The following is a 21,315-nucleotide window of genomic DNA, read 5'->3' as shown; positions in this document are numbered from 1 at the left end:
TCATACAGTGTCTGGGATTTGCTTTACAGTCATACCACACACACACAACACAAAAGGAGGCAGGGGAAAGATGAAAAAAGAATGGCAAAATGTTGATAACGCTGAAGTTAGATCTTAGATACATGAGGGTTCATTATACTAATCCTTCTATTTTAGAGTATGTTTTGAGGATTTCCATAATAAAAAGTTGAGTTGAATTGAGTTTTTCAAATTTAAAAGGCAGTCTGGAGCAGTTAATATGTTGGAAATAATAGAGCTCAAAGCTACTCACCTCTGTCCTGAAGCCAGGGCAATGGGAGACTGCCCATTGGGGGGCCGAGGCTCCTCACACGTTTTCATCTCCACCTCTACCTTGTCCAGACACTGAAATAAACGTCATGGAAAACTAAATGTCTGCACAAAAACACACACAGCACAAAGGGAAACAGCACAGACTGCATCTTATTCATCTCTGTGCTCCAGTGTCTAGTCACGTGCATGGCCCAGAGCAAATGGACAATAAATGTCTCTTGAAATAATGAATGAACCAACTGAAATTCAAAGGGAGGCCTCATTTCCTCCCTTTCATTTCCTTTAGAAGCAGACCCCATGACAAACATGCTCACAGCAGAAAGGTAAAAGACAAATCCAAGATACAGGGATATTACAGTTCCTAGGGATTCCAGTCTTTGGGATAAGCATTTGCATCACTCAGTTCCCAGAGGCCTTTCAGCTGATAATCACCCAATAGTCCACATGAACAAAGGGTCAAATTTTCATCTGTCAGGAGACCAAGGGTAAATAAGAAAATATAAGGGTAAAGCCTTGACATTAAAGCTTTCTCAAAAGGCTCCAAGCTCTGGGTCTTGTGCCTCAGTGCCAATTCCCATACTGCAACGCAGCAGTAGCATAAGCCCAGACAAGTTAAATTCTACCTCACAGAAGAGCCTATGGGGCCAGTCAGAGCACCCAACATTCCCAAAAGGGATAGCTTATCAGGACTCCTCTCTAACTTCTCTCAATATTTTAAAAACCTACCCCAGTCATCCCTGTTTGATTATTTACAATCAAGAAAGGCCATTACCAAGCAAATTGGGTGTGTCCTCAACTTTGTCCACTGGATCTGAAAGAGGAAAGCAAAGACTCAGAGCTGTGGGAACTGGCCCTCCAGAAGGCGGGCCTGCACGTCGCAGAGCACAGCAGCACTCTGACCCCCATTCTCACCCGGATGGAGGCCCTGTTGCAGTAGACCCGCGTGATGGCCAACCAGGTGGGCAGCTCCAGCACATTCTGTAGAACCTCTTCATCCAGCTCCAGGTTGGTCAGCTGACCCTCCCCTTTCAGGGTGCTCAAGTTGATTTTGTCCGGAGAAAGATTCTTAGTGAACCTAGAAAGATGATGATAAGTTATTACTTCCATGGGAATCTGATAAATGGATATAGCTGATAACACTTCTGATTTTGGAGAAAAGAGAAAGTTAAAAAACAAATATTGGGAGGAGAGGAAGTGGCTCAAGCAATTGGGCACCTGCCTCCCACATGCAAGGTCCCAAGTTCAGTTCCTGATGCCTCCTAAAGAAAGATGAGCTGCAACGAGCTACAATGGCTTAAGCGGTTGGGCACTTGCCTCCCACATGGGAAGTCATGGGTTCAGTTTCCAGTGCCTCCTAAAAAGAAGATGAGCAGACAGATGAGGGAGCCATCTTTCAGGGGGGAATAAAAATTAAAAAAAAAAAAAAAGAACAAATATTGACTAACGACTACACTGTCTTTATACCATCTGGGTGAGATCTATCACCCACCTTATAATTGTGTCACTGTCCAAATTAAGAAATGATGATTGGGGATTCTGGGAAAATATCTGTAGCAGTGGCAGCACAGCATTTGGATATTCACAAATCCCCACATAAAAGCAGACAGAGCAACTAGACTGCAAAACAAAAACCCAGGGATAACATTTAAAGCAAAACTAGGTTCCAATTAAGATGGAAAGTGAGAAGCTTCAAGGTTCCATGTGGGAAGCAAATTTGGCTCAACAGATAGAGCATCCGCCTACCACATGGGAGGTACAGGGTTCAAACCCAGGGCCTCCTAACCCATGTAATGAGCTGGCCCACACGCAGTGCTGATGCACGCAAGGACTGCCGTGCCACGCAGGGGTGTCCATCATGTAGGGGACTCCCCCACACAAGGAGTGCGCCCCGTAAGGAGACCTGCCCTGCATGAAAAAAGTGCAGCCTGCCCAGTGGCGCCACACACACGGAGAGCTGACACAGCAAGATGACACAACAGAAAGAGACAGAGATTCCGGGTGCCGCTACAAGAATACAAGTGGACACAGAAGAAAATGCAGTGAATGGACAGAAACAACTGGGGAGGTGGGAAAAGGGAGAGAAATAAATAAATAATAAATCTTAAAAAAAAAAAAAGTTTCCATCCCCCCAAGGAAGCTTTGAACAATCAACAAGAAGTGGCAGAAACATCTTTCTCAGAGCTCCGGAAGACACTTAAAGGACTACAGTAACAAGGCAAGTGCCAAATCAAGAAAAACATTTCAAAAAAGTGGTCGGATCTCACGACGCCCATGCTGGCTCCTACCCACCCCTCACCACTAGGGCAGAGGCACCCCACATTCCCAGTGTGGATCTCTGTTCCTGGTTCTGGAGAGAAGAGAGTAACCCTCACGCACACACTAGAAATATGTGTGCCTGGCCCAGTGCCTTTGGTGGTGAACCCAAGGACTCACTGTTCCAGAACCTGCCTTGCGTGTGGAAGGTAGCACACAGTGCTCTCCCACAGAATGCCGTGGGGAAGGTGCAGAGTGGCTGCCTGGGGCAGGATAGCGAGCACAGTGCCCAGGGCCATGAGGAAACTACTCCTTAGGGAAGAGAAGACACTTGGAATCACATGCATAGGGGAATTCCTAGGGCCACGTGTGCAAGCCTAAGACAGGATGAATATGCAGAAAGGACCAGGGAGGCACCTACAAGCTGTTCTCTAAACTCACTGTAGGACTAAGCACTGAAAAAGAGCACTTGTGCAGGTCAAGATGCAAAGACGGGAAAGGGTGTTTTCTTTTTTTCCCATCTTCTTTTTTTTGGGTGGGGTGGGGAGGAGGGAGGACTAGCTCCTAGAAATCAATGAAAGCTCTGTCATAATACTAAGTGGATACAAGCTTAAAGAACAGAAGTTTCAGAGTTTTAATTCCAGTGACAACACAACATTAAAATAACAAAAGATTATAAAACATACAATGAAACAGGAAGTGATGGCACAGACAAAGGGAAAAAATAAAGTATTAGAAACTATTAATGAAGGACAAGACCAGACCTGGGACAGTCTAAACTAACACTTTAAAAAATGGCCCTAGGGGAGTGGATGTGGCTCACGCAGTTGGGCACCTGTCTCCCACATTGGAGGTCCCATTTTCAGTTCCTAGTGCCTCCCAAAGACAATGATCAAATGCCGCAACCAAAAGACTCCGCAAACAGCAGGTGCCACAATTGCCGCAATCAGCAAATGTCATAATCAGCAGACATTGCAGCCAGCAGGGAGAGGATGTGGCAGATGGGCACTTGCCTCCCATGTAGGAGGTTCTGGGTTCAGTTCCCAGTACCTCCTAGAGAAGACAAGCAAAGAGAGCAAACAGAAGAGGGAGCCATTTCAAAGGATGGGGAAAGGGGTGAAATTTTTTAAAAAATCTTTCAAAAATTTTAAAAATGAAATAATAAAATAAAATAAAACAATGGACCTAAATAGGCTCAGAGCTTAAGGAAAACATTGATAAAGAACTAAAGGAGGGAAGCAGATTTGGCCCAATGGATACGGCATCCGCCTACCAAATGGGAGGTCCAATGTTCAAACCCAGGGCCTCCTGGCCCATGTGATGAGATGGCCCACGCGCTAATGCGCGCAAGGAGTGCTGTGCCATGCAGGGGTGTCCCCAGGGTAAGGGAGCCCCATGCACAAGGAGTATGCCCTGTAAGGAGAGCCGCCGAGTGCAAAAGAAAGTGCAGCCTGCCCAGGAATGGCACCGCACACACGGAGAACTGACGCAGCAAGATGATGCAACAAAACAAGACGCAGAGTCCAGTGCCACTGACACAAGTGGACACAGGAGAACACACAGCGAATGGACGCAGAAAGCAGACAACTGCGGAGGGAGAAGGGGAGAGAAATAAATAAAAAATAAATCTTAAAAAAAAAAAAAAAGATGTGATGTGGGGGCATTTTTGGGACTTGGAATTGTCCTAAATGATACTGCAGGGACAGATGCTGGACATTATATATCCTGCCATAACCCACTGAATGGACTGGGGGAGAGTGTAAACTACAATGTAAACTATAATCCATTGGGTGAGCAGTGCTCCAAAATGTATTCACCAAATGCAATGAATGTGCCACAATGATGAAAGAGGTTGTTGATGTGAGAGGAGGGCGGGGGGGTAGAAGGGGGGGTATATGGGAACCTCTTATATATTTTTTAAAGATTTATTTATTTCTCTCCCCTTCCCCCCCCACCCCAGTTATCTGTTCTCTGTGTCTATTTGCTGAGTCTTCTTTGCCCACTTCTGTTGTTGTCAGCAGCACGGGAATCTGTGTTTCTTTTTGTTGCGTCGTCTTGTTGTGTTAGTTCTCCGTGTGTGCAGCACCATTACTGGGCAGGCTGTACTTTCTTTCGTACTGGGTGGCTCTCCTTATGGGGCGCACTCCTTGTGCGTGGGGCTCCCCTACGTAGGGACACCCCAGTGTGGCAGGGTCTCCTTGCGCGCATCAGCTTTGTGCATGGGCCAGCTCCACACGGGTCAAGGAGGCTCAGGGTTTGAACACGGACCTCCCATGTGGTAGACGGATGCCCTAACCACTGGGCCAAGTCCACCACCTCTTATATTTTTTAATGTAACATTTTTTGTAACCTACATATCTTTAAAAAAAAGACAATAAAAAATATTAACAGGGAAGCAGATTTGGCCCAATGGTTAGGGCATCCACCTACCACATGGTAGGTCCAATGTTCAAACCCAGGGCCTCCTGACCCATGTGATGAGCTGGCCCAAGGGCAGTGCTAATGCGCAAGGAGTGCCGTGCCACACAGGGGTATACCCCGCGTAGGGGAGCCCAATGCACAAGGAGTGCGCCCCGTAAGGAGAATGGCCCAGCACGGAAAAAGTGCAGCCTGCCCAGGAATAGCGCCACACACACGGAGAGCTGACACAGCAAGATGACGCAACAAAAAGAAACACAGATTCTGGGTGCCACTGACAAGAATTTTTTAAAAAGCAGACACAGAAGAACACACAGCAAATGGACACAGAGAGCAAACAACTGGGGGAAGGGGAAGGAGGAGAGAGATTAATAACAATAATTTTTAAAAATGTTATAAAAAATTAATGGTTTTGGACTCATAATGTATAAAAGTGTAACTGATGACAAGAACTACATAAGGTGGAAGAACAGAAAGTTATAGGGTCATAGAGTATGTATGCTATTGAAGTTAAGTTATCAAAGCAAATAAGTTTGTTAAAGATTCAGGAGGTTAAATGTGAGCCCGATGGTAACCATAAAGAAAATATCAGTTGAGCACAACAAAGTGGGAAGCAATAGGGCATCTGACAGATCTGAGAACAGAAGAATCCCAAAATACTGAACGAGTATTCAAAAGAAAGCCAAGGGGAGAAGCGGCTGTGGCTCAATCAGTTGGGCTCCGTCTACCATATGGGAGGCCCTGGGTTCGTGTCCCGGGGTCTCCTTGTGAAGACAGGCTCGCCCGCACGCCGCAGAGAGCCGCCCAGCCTGCAAGCACCACGGAGACCTGGAGAGCCGACTCAGAAAGGTGATGCAACAACAACAAAAAAGGGAGACAAGCAAAAAAACAAAACAAAAACCACAGAAGAGCATGCAGCAAATGGACACAGAGAGCAGACAGCAAGCAAGCTGCAAGGGGGGAGAGAAAATAAAATAAAAATAAATACAGACACAGAAGAACACACAGCAAATGGACACAGAGAGCAGACAGCATGCAAAAAGCCACGGAGGGGAGGGGAAAATATAAAAAAAAAAAAAGCCAAGGGGACCAATGTGAGGATATCAACTAAAACTGTGAGGGGTTTTATCCACTGAGATGGGTCCCTAGTAAGGCTTAGAGGGGCTGGAGCAGTCTAGCCCTATAAACTCACAAAACACTCTTACAAGGCTCCTTTCTATGACAGAGCTCCACAATGAGAGGGAACTACTAGTAGTGGAATCAAAATTAAACAAGATAAGGAAGCAGACTTGGCCCAGTGGTTAGGGCGTCCGTCTACCACATGGGAGGTCCACGGTTCAAACCCCAGGCCTCCTTGACCCGTGTGCAGCTGGCGCACGCACAGAGCTGATGTGCACAAGGAGTACCCTGCCACACAGGGATGTCCCCGCGTAGGGGAGCCCCACGCACAAGGAGTATGCCCCATAAGGAGAGCCGCCCAGCGCGAAAAGAAAGTGCAGCCTGCCCAAGAATGGCACTGCACACGTGGAGATCTGACACAACAAAATGACGCAACAAAAAGAAACACAGATTCCCATGCCACTGACAACAACAGAAGCAGACAAAGAAGAACACGCAGCAAATAGACACAGAGAACAGACAACTGGGGTGGGGGGGAGGGGAGAGAAATAAATAAATAAATATTTAAAATAAAATTAAAAAATTAAACAAGATAGGGACAAAAGAAATGAAGGAAAGAGGTAGCCCAAACAAAAGTGGGGAAAGGAAAAGGACCAGGATATCTCAAAAAGCAAGCTGTTATATTTTACTTGAAAACAACATAAGAGGGAGCTAGTTAGCTAGAAAAGCTATCTGAAAGAAGTCTCTTCAAATGTTCAGGAAAATTAAATTCACATTCAAGTAAAAAACAAACAGAAAAGCTACATTTTAAAAAGAGAGAATAAGGAGCATATTACAGCCATCCAGACAAATGAAAGCATGACAGAATGCCTAAAGATATAGTAAAAACATTTACGTGGAAACTTCCAGTAAGATGACAGAATAGAAAGACACAGGACTCTCTTCTCTCCCAGAAAAATATATAGAGGACAGGCAGAAACCATCTGGGGAAAAAATCTTCTAAGGTTTAGGACACTAGGGGAAGGCTGGACACCGCCCAGAAGAGAGAGGGACAAAGGAAAAGAATTGCAACCAAATAATGTTGCGTTAGAAGCGGCAGCTGTTACTGCTGCACTTCTAAATAATCAGGCTTCTGGGCCCACTGCTACAAACAAAGGGGGCCCCAGGGATCTACCTCCCCAGGAAAGGGGAGAGAGAAGAACACAGCCTAAGGCTGACCCAGCTTTTGGCGCACATATACTGGTCTGCTGTGGCCCAGGAGCCCTTGCAGTCCGGGTGGGGTTGGGCCACTGTTTGCCTTGGGAGCCAGAACCTGACTTCAGAAGTCAGGACTAAAGAGATAAGACCCTCCCAATCTCCCACTCCACCGACCTAGACTGACTGTTACCACCCAGAGGGCAGCAGGCTGCCAGGGAAGGTTGCTGTGCAGCAGTGCTCCAAAATGTATTCACCAAATGCAATGAATGTGCCACACTGATGAAAGAGGTTGTTGATGTGGGAGGACTGGGGCGGGGGGGGGGGGGGTGTATTTTTTAATGTAACGCTTTTTGTGATCTACATATCTTCAAAAAACAATAAAAAGTTAAAAAAAAGAATAAGTGATAGAGAAGACAGAACAGCTGAAATTGAAGAGAGAAAAGAATGGACAAAATTGAATAGGGGCTCAGGGAGTTAAATAACAACATGAAACACAACAACATACATGTTAGGCGAGTTCCAGAAGGAAAAGAAGGGGAAAGGGGGCAAAAAGAGTATTTGAGGAAAAAATAGCTGAAATTTTCCCAACATGAAATAAATAAACTTACGTGACAAAGCAGCATAGCATACCCCAATCAGAATGAATCCAAATAGACCTACTCCAAAACATACACTAAAAAGAATGTCAAACATCAAATATAAAGAGAAAATTCGAAGAGTGGCAAAGGAAAAACAAACCATCACATACAAGGGGTGCCCAGTAAGACATAGTGTGGACTTCTCATGAGAAACCATAGAGGCGAGAAGACAGTAGTATAATACAATCAGGATACTGAAAGAGAAAAACTGCCAGGCAGGAATTCTTTATCCAGCAAAACTGTCCTTCAAATATGAAGGTGAATATAAAATATTCACAAATAGAAACTAAGAAAGTTCGTGAAGAATCCACCTTTGCAGGAAATATTAAAGGGAGCCTTAGAGCCTGAAAGAAAAAGGCTTGAAGGAGGGAATAAAAGAAAGACAAGCAGAAAGGATAACCAAAAGAGTAAAAAGACGAAAATAAGATAAGACATATGAAAAACAAAGAATAAAATGGAAGAAGTAAATAATGCATTTACAGTAATATCACTGAATGTGAATGGATTAAACTTCCCAATCTAAAGATACAGGCTGACAGAATGGATTAAAACAAACAAGCAAACACGAGCCACCCATATGTTGCACAGACCCAGAGATACAAACCGGCTGAAAGTGAAAGGCTTGAAAAAGATACTCCATGCAAATAGTAACCAAACAAGAGCAAGGGTAGCTATATTAGTATTGGACAAAACAGCCTTTAAATACAAAAAAATGATGAGATACAGAAGGCCATTATATATTAATAAAAGGGACAATTCACCAGGAAAATGTAACAGCCATAAATTTCTAGGTACTTAACCAGGATACTCCAAAATACACGAGCAAACTCTGGCAAAACTGAAGGGAGAAACAGACATCTCTACAATAATAGTTGGAGACTTCAACACACCACTCACAATATTAGACAGAACTAGACAGAAGATGAACAAGGAAACAGAGAATTTGAACAATATGATAGACCTAACAGACACACACGGAACGTTGCACCCAAACTCAGCAGGTTATAGTCTTCTCAAGTGCCCACGGATCTTTATCCAGGATAGACCACATTAGGCCAAACTGCAGCTCTCAATAAATAAAAAGACTGAAATTATACAAAGCACCTTTTCAGATCATAATGGAATGACACTGGAAATCAATAATACTAAAGAGGAAAATCTGCAAAAGTGTAGCACCTAAACAACACACTCCTAAATAATGAGAGGGTCAAAGAAGAAACTGCAAGTGAAATCAGTAAATATATTGAGGCAAATGAAACAAGAACACAACTTATCAAAACTTATGGGATAAAGCAAACGTAGTCTTGAGAGAGGGAAATTTAAAGCCCTAAACACCTATATTAAAAAAGAAGAAAGAGCTAAAATCAAAGATCTGACAACTGAAGAAACTAGATTAAGAACAGCAAACAAATCCCAAAGCAAGCAGAGGAAGGAAATATTAATAATAAAGATTAGAGCAGAAAGAAATGAAATTGAGAACAAAAGAAAATTGAGAAAGTCAACAAAACCAAAAGCTGGTTCTTTGAGAAGATCAATAAAATTGAGAAACCCCTACCTAGACTAAAAAGGAGAGAAGATGCAAATAAATAAAATCATAAATGAAAGGGAGAAAGTTACAACTGATCTCACAGAAATAAAAAGAGGATAATTATGAGAAACTGTATCCCAACAAACTAGACGACCTAGATCAGAGGTTCTTAATCAGAAATCCACGGATCCCTTGTCAGGGGGTCCATGAGCTTGAACTGAAAACTTTTAAAAGCTCTATTCTTGTGGTGACATGTTGGTGCAGATGTGATATATTTACTAAATAATACACAGTACAGTGTGGACTTGGTATGATTTTTATTCTTATGTAGCATGCTCTGAGTGCAGTGGAAAACTGCCTGCAAAAAGGTTGGTAAGGATGGCGGAGATGGTCTTATGATGCTGTGGGAAAACAGGAATTTTTAAATGTTTGCCGAAAATGACCCTTTGAACAAATGTTGAACCATATTAGGTTATCAAGTACTGAAATTATGGGAAAGTTGTAAAACATAATTTTGAATAATATTAAAATTTAATTTAAAATACACTGATGTGGGGGTCATAAAACTATCTTTTGCTACATTCTGAGAAGTGGTCCGTGGTTTTTATCTGACGGGCAAAGCGGTCCAAGGCACAAAAAAGGGTAAGAACCCCTGACCTAGATGAAATGGACCAATGACTATAAATGCACAAACAACCTACACAGATGCTACAAGAAATACAAGAACTTAACAAACCAATCACATTTCAAAAGATTGACTCTGTCATCAAAAATCTCTCAACAAATAAAAGTTCAGGACCAGACGGCTTCACAGGAATTCTACCAAGCATTTCAAGGAGAATTAACATCATTCCTGTTTAAACTCCTCCAAAAAAACTTAAGAAGAGGGAAAAGTTACCCAACACCTTTTATGAAATCAACATCACCCTAATACCAAAGTCAGATAAAAACACTACAAGAAAAGAAAATTACAGACCAATCGCTCTAGTAAACATAAATGCAAAAGTTCTTAACAAAATACTTGCAAATAGAATCCAACAGCATATCAAAAGACTTATACATCACAATCAAGTAGGATTTATTCCTGGTATGCAAGGCTGGTCCAACATGAGAAAATCAATCACTGTATTATACCACATTAACCGAAGGGAAAAAAAACACACAATTCATCATCTCCATCGATGCAGAAAAGACTTTCAACAAAAATCCAGTATCCTTTCTTGATAAAAACACTTAGAAAGATAGGAACAGAAGGAAAATTCCTCAATGTGATAAAAGGCATATATGAAAACCTCACAGACAACATCATACTCAATGGGGAAAGGTTGAAAGCTTTCCTTCTAAGATTGGGAACAAGACAAGGATGCTCACTGTCACCACTGTTATTCAATATTATACTAGAAGTTCTAGCTAGAGCAATTAGACAAGGAAAAAAAAGGCATCCAAATAGAAAAAGAGGAATAAAACTCTCACTATTTACAGATGACGTGATCCTATATTTTGAAAATTCAGAAATGTCTACAACAAAGCTACTTGCACTAATGAGTTCAACAAACTGGCAGGATAGAAGATCAACACGCAAAAATCAGTAATGTTTTTGTATACTAGTATTGAACAATCTGAGGAGGAAATCAGGGGGAAATTTTCATTTACAATAGCAACAAAAACACTCAAATACCTAGAAATCATTTTAACCAAAGAAGTACAGGATCCTATATGCAGAAAACTACAAAACAATGCTAAAAGATATATCCAAAGCCCAAGTCACAAAAGAAAAAATAGATAAATGGGACCTCCTCAAAATTAAACATTTTTGCACTTCATAGGACTTTGACAAAAGGGTGAAGAAGCAGCCAACCTAATGGGAGAAAACAATTGGAAATCACATGTCCAATAAGGGTTATTAATCTATGACATATAAAGAGATGTTACAGGTGGCGGACTTGGCCCAGTGGTTAGGGTGTCCGTCTACCACATGGGAGGTCTGCGGTTCAAACCCCGGGCCTCCTTGACCCGTGTGGAGCTGGCCCATGCGCACTGCTGATGCGTGCAAGGAGTGCCCTGCCACGCAGGGGTGTCCCCCGCGTAGGTGAGCCCCACGCGCAAGGAGTGCGCCCCGTAAGGAGAGTCGCCCAGTGCAAAAGAAAGCGCAGCCTGCCCAGGAATGGTGCTACACACACGGAGAGCTGAGACAACAAGATGACGCAACAAAAAGAAACACAGATTCCCGTGCCACTGACAACAAGAGAAGTGGACAAAGAAGACGCAGCAAATAGACACAGAGAACAGACAACCGGGGTGGGGAGGGGGAAGGGGAGAGAAATAAATAAATAAATCTTAAAAAGTAAAGAGATGTTACAACTCAACAATAAAAAGACAAATGACTTTATTAAAAAATGGGCAAAAGAGTTGAGTAGACATTTGTCGAAAGAAGAAATACAAATGGCAAAAAACACATGAAGAAATGTTCAACATCATTAAAGATTAGGGAAATGCAAATCAAAACTACAATGTGATATCATTTCACACCTATCAGAATGGGCACTATTAGAAAGACAGAGAACTACAACTGTTGGAGAGGACAACACATCTCCAGGTGGGTGGAGCGTTTCAGATAGGAACCCTTACTTACTGTTGGTGGTAATGAAGAATAATACAGTCACTGTGGAGGACTGATTAGCAATACCACTACTGATTATACATCCAGAAGAAATGAGAGCAGTGACACAAACAGACATCTGCACAACGATGTTAATAGCAGCATTATTCACGACTGCCAAAAGATGAAACCACCCAGGTGTTCACCAACTGATGAATGGATAAACAAACTGTGGTATATACACATGATGGAATATTAGGCAGCTGTAAGAAGAGAAGAAGCCATGAAGAGTATGGCAGCATGAATGAACCTGGAGGACATTATGTTGAGTGAAGCAAGCCAGACACAAAAGGACAAATACTGTATGATTGCGTTATTATGAACTAAATATATTGCGTAACAAATTACATGATTCCATTTATATAAAATGTAAATCAATTTATAAAATTAGATTTCTGGTTATATAAGGCTGGGGACAGCATGCTAAGGGGTATGGAGTTTTTCTTTTTGGAATAATGGTTCTAAAATTTTTGTGGTGATGAATGCACAACACTGTGATTATACTAAGGCCATTGATTATATACTTTAGATAGGTCATATGGTATATGAATAAATCTCAATGAAACTGCTAAATAAATAAAATGTGCAAGAAGAGCCAGGAAGAGAAGCTATGAATAGCAGGGAAAACAGAGATTGAGAGGTAAAAAATTTTCTTGTTTATTTGTTTTGACTGGTTTTTGTTTACAATTATTATTACCGAAATAATGAAAATTCTCTAATAATGACTGAAATGAATAATGCACAGCTATGTGACAATATCAAATACAACTGATTGTACACTTTGGATGGATTGCATGCTTTATTAATATGTATCAATACAATTGATTAAAAAAAGACCTGGCTGCCCTGAAGCCCATGCTAGTTTCTCTATACCATCTGCCTCGCCACTATAATGGTAGCAAGAACTAGCAGATTATTCATCGTCATTTCATTCACACTTGGTCCCACATGTTTTAAAAAAAAATCATACATGTGTGTATATGTATATACATATACATAACTATAAAGTCCAATTTTAAAAGTTATAATTTTAGGAAAATGATATAAAACAGAAGAACAAACCAAATCAGAGTTGGAAAAGTTCAGAAATTAGGTGATTCAAAGATTTCAAAACAAAAGAAAAAAATTATAGAAATCATGACTAAATTAGAAAGAACATAGGAGTGAATAAATAATGTAGGGAAGTGGACTTGGCCCAGTGGTTAGGGCATCCGTCTACCACATGGGAGTTCCGTGGTTCAAACCCTGGGCCTCCTTGACCCGTGTGATGAGCTGGCCCACGCGCAGTGCTGATGCGTGCAAGGAGTGCCCTGCCACACAGGGGTGTCCCCAGCGTAGGGGAGCCCCACGCGCAAGGAGTGCGCCCCATAAGGAGAGACATGCAGCACGAAAGAAAGCGCAGCCTGCCCAGGAATGGTGCTGCACACACGGAGAGCTGACACAACAAGATGATGCAACAGAAAGAAACACAGATTCCCGATGCTGCTGATAAGGACAGAAGGGGACACAGAAGAACACACAGCAAATGGACACAGAGAACAGACAACTGGGGGGGCAGGGAGGGAATGTTTCTTTTTTCATGGACTATGAGTTCATGACATACAAGAGCAATTTTTTCTATAGTGCCTAAAATGGTACTACATAAAAAGCCTATTTAATCATTTTTAAGGATAGTGAAAATTCTTTTTAGAAGTTTATAAACATGCCTGTACATTCCCGTGACCTGAGGCCAGGAATGTACTGGCAGGATAACAAATTCAGGAAAGCACCTATCTGTGGGGGGGAAAGGGGTATATAAATAGGAAGGGGTCCACAGGGGGCTTCAATTATGTGGATAATGTTTATTTCTCAAGTTGGGAGGCAACTATATGGCTATTCATTGTATTACCCACTATAATTTTTGTATGGCAAATATTCATAATAATATTTGTCTATGATTTCTATCACTTACCTATTATATGTACTTACTGCACATATACAGTACTTCTACTTCTCCATGGGTCTGCTGCACTCCTGCAAGTCTTGCTGGGTCTGCCAAGCAGGCAAGCCCTGACCCTTCTTCACACAGGCCCTTTCTCATGACTTGTGAAGACCAGCCAGCCAGGACTGGACATAACCTCCCTTGAGGCCGGGCTGCCCGGCCTGCTGGCACATTGCCCCTGGCAACATCACTCACACACAGGAACAGCACAAAACCCAGGAGGACCTGTCTTCCCTGCCTGAATGTGGAGGAAGCCCCAGATGAAGTGATCTTTCACATTTCTGGGTGATTAAAGAGAATATTGGGGAGCAAAAAGAACACTGAAGAAAAGGGCATAAAAGAACAAGCAAGGGCGTGCATAAATTTCATTTTATTATATAATTGTGACTACCAGAGGAGTGAATCTCTATACAGTGAAGAAGATTACCTGCTTTAGTCTCTATTTCCTATATGCAATCCTTTTTTCCCAAACACCTTCACTATCCCTGGACAAAGAGGAACGCTAGTCTAACGTCTTTATCTAAGTCACCACACAGTGTAAAGATGGTTCAGCTGATGCAACTGCTAAAAATAACCTTATGGGGAAGTGGACTTGGCCCAGTGGTTAGGGCGTCCGTCTACCACATGGGAGGTCTGCGGTTCAAACCCCGGGCCTCCTTGACCCGTGCGGAGCTGGCCCATGCGCAGTGCTGATGAGCGCAAGGAGTGCCGTGCCACGCAGGGGTGTCCCCCGCGTAGGGGAGCCCCACGCACAAGGAGTGCGCCCCATGAGGAGAGCCGCCCAGCACAGAAGAAAGTGCAGCCTGCCCAGGAATGGCGCCACCCACACTTCCCATGCTGCTGACGACAACAGAAGCGGACAAAGAAACAAGACGCAGCAAATAGACACAGAGAACAGACAATCGGAGGAGGGGGGAATTAAATAAATAAATAAATCTTTTTTAAAAGAATAAAAAAATAAAAATAAAAATAACCTTATGGGGAAGCAGATGTGGCTCAAGCAATTGGGCTCCTGCCTACCACACGGGAGGTCCCAGATTTGGTCCCCAGTGCCTCTTAGAGAAGATGAGCGAGACAGCAACCTGATGCAATGGGCTGGCATGTGAAGCTGGCACAACATGATGCAACAAGAAACATAAGGAGGAAAACATTATGAGAGCTCAGCAAAGCTGGGAATGGAGGTGGCTCACGCAGTTAGGTATATCCTTCCCACGTGAGAGGTCCTGGGTCCCCAGGTTCAGTTCCCAGTGCCTCCTAAAAAGGAAGATGAGCACACAACGAACAGACACAGCAACTGCAAACGAGAGGGTAGGGAGAAATACATATATAAAATAAACCTTGGCGGCGCACTTGGTCCAGTGGTTAGGGCGTCTGTCTACCACATGGGAGGTCCGCGGTTCAAACCCCGGGCCTCCTTGACCCGTGTGCAGCTGGCCCATGCACAGTGCTGATGCACACAAGGAGTGCCGTGCCACGCAGGCGTGTCCCCCGCGTAGGGGAGCCCCACGCGCAAGGAGTGCGCCTCGTAAGGAGAGCCGCCCAGTGCGAAACAAAGTGTAGCCTGCCCAGGAATGGTGCCACACACATGGAGAGCTGACACAACAAGAAGACGCAACAAAGAGAAACACAGATTCCCGTGCCACTGACAACAAGAGAAGCAGACAAAGAAGACGCAGCAAAATAGACACAGAGAACCGACAACTGGGGTGAGGGGCAAGGGGAGAGAAATCAATCAATCAATCAATCAATCAATCAATCTTTAAAAATGAAAAAAAATAAACCTTTAAAAAATAAGTAACTTTGTCTTTTCACCCTATAGGCTGGACCAGATCAACGTTCTTTGGTCAACTGATTTAGTATTATTTTTAAAAACACACTAGAAGTACATACTGTATGATTACATTTATATGAAATGTAAATATAAATCAATTTATAAAGATGAAATGAGATTAGTGATTATGTACATCTGAGGAAGGAATGCTAAGAAGTGTGGAGTCTTTCCTTTTGGAGTAATGAAATTGTTTGAAAATTTTTGGATGATGAATGTACGACATTGTGATTATACTAAAAGCCATTGATTATACACTTTGGATAGAAGAGCCAGAAACATCAGCTATGTACAGTGGAGGGGAGATTGAGAGGTGAGGAGTTTTCTTGTTTGTCTGTTTTTTTGTTTATCATTATTATTGAAATAATGACAATGCTCTACTAATGATTGAAGGGAAAAATGCACAACTATGTGATTATACCAAATACCACTAATTGTAGACTTTGGACGAATTATATGCTTTATTAATATGCATCAATAAAACTGATTTGTTTAAAAGAAAAACCTTATTTTTGTATACCACCGTAGGGAAAAGCCTCATCCTGACTGGGATAGCGGAGCCATGCTACTACTAAATGGCAGTAACTACAAAAGCTTACTTTACATCACGCACGCATTGAATTAAGGGTCTTAGAAACATTATCTCTACTAATCGTCACAATTTCCCCTGTGAGGAAATACCCCGCTTTAAAGAAAAGAGCATGAGATTTGGATGTGAGGTTATCTGCTCTGGGTTGGGGACAGAGGCAGGAAGAGACAGAAGCAGAGGACGAACTCCGGGCTCCTCATGGGACAGTCACACTTCTACTAAACCCTTCTCTTAATATTTTGAACCATTCCCTCCAAAACACACCTGTTACAGAATGAACTTATAAGCTATCTCAGAAATGTTTGAAGAACGTCCTTTCCCTTTTTATAAGCTGTCATTTTAAGTCTAATGTGTAAGAACAGCAAGTTGAATTTTTTTTTTTTGGTAAAGTTATAGTGTAACTCTATAAAAACCTTACTGCACTTACCCAACCAAACAAACCTTCACTAGGTATGCCCAGGGCTAATTCACCACCGTTCCAGCAGAGAGGTCCAGTCTCTACCAGGGGCTGAAAGGGGACACAGATGGCAGGTACTGTGCCATCAGCTGTATGGCCAAACATGCAGTAAGGCATCACAAAAAACTGAAAAGTGCTGAATAACCCAGAGTTCAAGTATGCTCTAAGGCCCACTGATGGTACATGCAGTTCTGATGGCCCACTATACGTAGTAATAATGATACAATATATTTTGCTTTCTATTTATCAATTCACCATTAGAACTCAACAAATAATGGATAGCACCTTATTAGGTTCTCAAAAGAGGCATAAGAGTTCGTCAACATATTTTGTCTGCATTTTATAGCAATAACAAATAGGTAAAAATGTGATCCTCAGAGCAGAGTATAGGAGAGAAGGGTTTATAGGGGTTTGCTTAGCCAAAAACAAAACTCTGAGAATTCTACAAGTGCCCAGATTACAGCTCTTTCATTAGCTAAACAGGGAGCAATAGCTCAAAGTCTCTACCCATAACGGAGCATAATTCAGTTAAACTGCAGCAATGTGTTGATGAACCAATTATTTCAATTCATCATCATTAGCCAGTTTTAAATTTGCAAGTGGCAACTGGATATTGAATTCTTAAGAACCATGTTGTATACTTCTCTTTATAGCCCCAACTAGTTTCTAGCACAAATTTTATTCAGTATTTGTGTTTCTAATTGAGAATTATATCACTCAGAGTCCAAGGGTGCCTAAAAAGCCTAATGACAGTCTGCTATTTATTCCACTTCAAGTAAGTAAGAAAACATTTTCTGGCCATCTGTTACTGTTACTCATTGTGGAAGCTAAGATTGAATCAAGTTGGAAAAACAGATTTTGATCATGTTTCATTTATACCAAAGGATTGCAATATGCCCAAGGGATGGCACAAAAAAGGCTCCCACACATCTTTGTTAAAATGTACCACAATGTTGAGAAGTGAGAATTCTGAGATTTATAAAGGCATGAAATTTCTTGGATAGAAGGATCTTAAATAATCATTTATTACAAATCTGTAATTTACAAATGAGGAAACGAATGGCCAGAAAGGTTTAAATGACTTTGCCCAAGAGTCAGAGCTATCCAGTGGTAAAGCAGGGACTAAGGAAATGTCAGGAACGGGATTTAACCCAACATTCTTTCAACTCTCCTACCACCCTGGCCCCTGTAAATCAGTGCCTTTATTTAACAATAGGATCCATAAGTGATCAAAAATCAATCATAGGGGGAACAGATGTGGCTCAACCAACTGGGCTCCCGTCTACCATACAGGAGGTCCAGGGTTCGATGCCCAGGGCCTCCTGGTGAGGGCAAGCTGGCCCACGTGGCAAGCTGGCCCACATGGAGCGCTGGAGCATGTAGGAAAGCGGCCCTGTGCAGGAGAGCCGCCCTGTGTGGGAAGACTGCCTCATGTGGGAAAAGTCACCCCGTGCAGGAGTGCCCGCTGACGCATAGAGCTGGCACAGCAAGATGACTCAACAAGAGACACAGAGGAGAGAAAATAAGAAGACGTAGCAGAACAGGGGAGCTGAGGTGGCACAAGAGAGTAATCGCCTCTTTCCCACTCTGGAAGGTCCCAGGATCGGTTCCCGGAGCTGCCTAATGAGAATACAAGCAGACACAGAAGAACACACATTGAATGGACACAGAGAGCAGACAATGGGGGGAACGGCTGGGGGTTGAAATAATAAAAATAAATCTTTTAAATAAATAATTTTTAAAAAAGCAAAGATAGCAGTGCCTGGTAGAGCCTAGTACCACAGCCATCCCCTTCACAGACACTGCCCTGCGATGACCACCACCCTCTACCGACCATTTTGCCACTACCTTGGGACCAGCAGTATGATTAGGCCACACTCTCCAAAGACTAAACATATTTCTTAGTTTTACAGTGTTCTTGGTCACACATTTACAGAGTTTCTGAAGGGCAGACACAGCACGACCTCTATGCAAGCAAGTGAACTGTAGAAACTCATTACCACTCCACCAAGAAATCCCCATAAGAGCAATCAACCTAGACACTTAAGTGTTTAATTGAAATCCGCAAAGTATTTTACAAGAGTTCTGACCTGGATGCGGTAAACCTCAGCACACTTCTTTATACCGCCTCAGTATTATTGGATTGAAGAACTGCTGCTTCTTATCAAGAGGTTCATTTTATTTCCCATTATTCCCAAATTCATATTCAAAGCACTGAGAATTTCAAGTGGAGTATATTGAAGTAGACTTCTGTTTCTTTACATTATTTCTATATTCAAATTTTTGTTCTTTCATAACCCTATTCAGTGCTTTTAAAATAAATTAACATGGCTCAAATGAACTGCCCAGCTCCTGTGGAAATCACATACAAGAACATGAGATTTCTCATCACACACAATCCAACCAATGCAACCTTAAGCAAATTTATAGAGGAACTTAAGAAAGATGGAGCTACCACGGTAGTAAGAGTATGTGAAACAACTTAGGACACAGCCCTTGTGAAGAAAGAAGGCACCCACGTTCTTTTTTTTATGCAGAAAAATATTTTATTGGAAAGATCTCAGGAAGCACACAGAAGGCCAGAAGACAGGTCCAAAACACAGCAGTATCCAGAGTAACTCCAGGAATCAGTTTAGTAGGAACTCATCAATGAATTCAGAATTCTTAGACAAAAATAAATGAGTTCCACATTTCCCCTCTGGTTCATGTGAGATTGAAATGCAGGCTCAAAATATTGGAGGAGGAGAGCTTCCTTGTCAAAATGCAATGGGCATAATGCTCACCTTTGGCTAATGGAAAGGACACCCTGGAAGACATCACCACAAGGATGCACACAATATTTCTCCAAAGAAAACTAGGGTACTCATGTCAATGAATGGGGAACAGATACTGAAATGCAAAAACATTATAGACATTCATTACGATGGGCTTTCTTAACAGGCAGCCCTGTAACGACCGCCAAACCTGATTATGTAGGCAACTGAATAAAAAGCAAAGAAGTTATTTGGAGTGAAACTACATCCTTCCGTTATGAACTATATTTAGTTATAATGCTATGAAATAAAAAGATGATGCTGATATTTTGCATTTAATATGGAGAATACTGGAAGATGTTATTCCACAAACTATCAAATACACATATAAAGTTACACTCAAAAATAAATTATCAAAAATTTCTTTAAAAGCTATGTAACACTACTCAGAAAAGTCACATTAAATACCCCATAGTTTTCAGAATATGTTCCTTGATGTTTCCTTGACAACTGTTGCATTTACATTTAAAACAAAAATTTCCTAGTTTACCATGAAAGCCTACCATTTGTAATGGAGATTTTCTTCACTCTTAATAAAAACATATCTTCAAGTCTGGAACATGACTTTCCATGTAACACATTCTATGGGAAAATGCCTTTCTTATTCATTCAATTTATAAGGTGTTTTCAGTATGAATTCTCTGAATTAAATTTTAAAAATGATGTTACTACATTTGCAACATTTACTATTTCTCATTCCTGCACTTCTTTCTTATCTACAAAGTCTGACTTACTTCTGAAAGCTTTTGCTTACTCATTCTAAATGTCACTGTATTCTATATGATTTATCTGACATAAGTATATTTTTAGGACCTCTTGTTTGTATATCCTGATCTCCTGAGGATCAGTTTTTGTGAGGATGTGTCTAATATTCCGTTCATCATTCCAATTTCTCACTTGGGAGTTTTCAAATGTATGTGAAGCCCTGAATTCCAACAAAAAGATTTCCCAAATTCAGAGTCTTTCCATGATTTTTCTCCTATATGAACTCTGATTTTCACTGAGAGATGATTTCTGAGTGAAGGTTTTCCCACATTTACTGCATTTCAAGGGTTTCTCTCCTGAACGAGTTTTCTGTTTATCTGGAATGAGGCCTTCCTTGGATAGCTTTTGCATTCATAGGGCTTCTCTGTTGAATGAACTCTCCAACGTATAATGAGCTGTAAGACTTGCTGCTGAAAGCTTTCCAACATTCATTGCATCCATAGGGTTTTTCTCCTGCATGAGCTCTCAGATGTGCAGTGAACTGTTCCTTCCTACCAAAGGCTTTCCTGCATTCACTGCATTCATAAGGATTATTTCCTGTGTGAATTCCCTGATGCACAATGAGTTGTGTCCTCATATTGAAGGTTTTCCCACAGTCACTGCATTGATAAGGTTTCTCTCATGTAAGCATTCTGATGTGTACAAGGAAATATGACTTACTCCTAAAGGCTTTCCCACATGCACTGTATTTATGGGGTTTCACTCCTGTATGGGTTCTCTGGTATACCACCAATGGTGACTTCAAACTAAAAGCTTACCCACATTCACTACACTCATAG

At 41.9% G+C, this 21,315-nt stretch overlaps 1 protein-coding gene across 2 annotated transcripts in view; it reads right to left on the bottom strand.

Annotated features, from left to right (window-relative positions):
- The window catches only part of BLTP3A (bridge-like lipid transfer protein family member 3A), an 82,943-nt gene that overhangs the window by 35,113 nt on the left and 26,515 nt on the right, over window positions 1-21,315 (bottom strand). For both annotated transcript variants that reach the window (XM_004462005.4, XM_058306597.1), the window contains exons 2-4: window positions 1,204-1,366; window positions 1,064-1,102; window positions 272-363 (exon numbers count right to left, since the gene is read on the bottom strand). In XM_004462005.4, coding sequence (XP_004462062.3) covers window positions 272-363; window positions 1,064-1,102; window positions 1,204-1,366 — 294 coding nt within the window. The remainder of the gene's footprint in view (window positions 1-271; window positions 364-1,063; window positions 1,103-1,203; window positions 1,367-21,315) is intronic.

Source organism: Dasypus novemcinctus, chromosome 11, assembly GCF_030445035.2.
Source record: "Dasypus novemcinctus isolate mDasNov1 chromosome 11, mDasNov1.1.hap2, whole genome shotgun sequence".
In the NCBI taxonomy this organism is placed as follows: Eukaryota; Metazoa; Chordata; class Mammalia; order Cingulata; family Dasypodidae; genus Dasypus; species Dasypus novemcinctus.
This window is presented reverse-complemented; position numbering and strand designations above follow the sequence as displayed.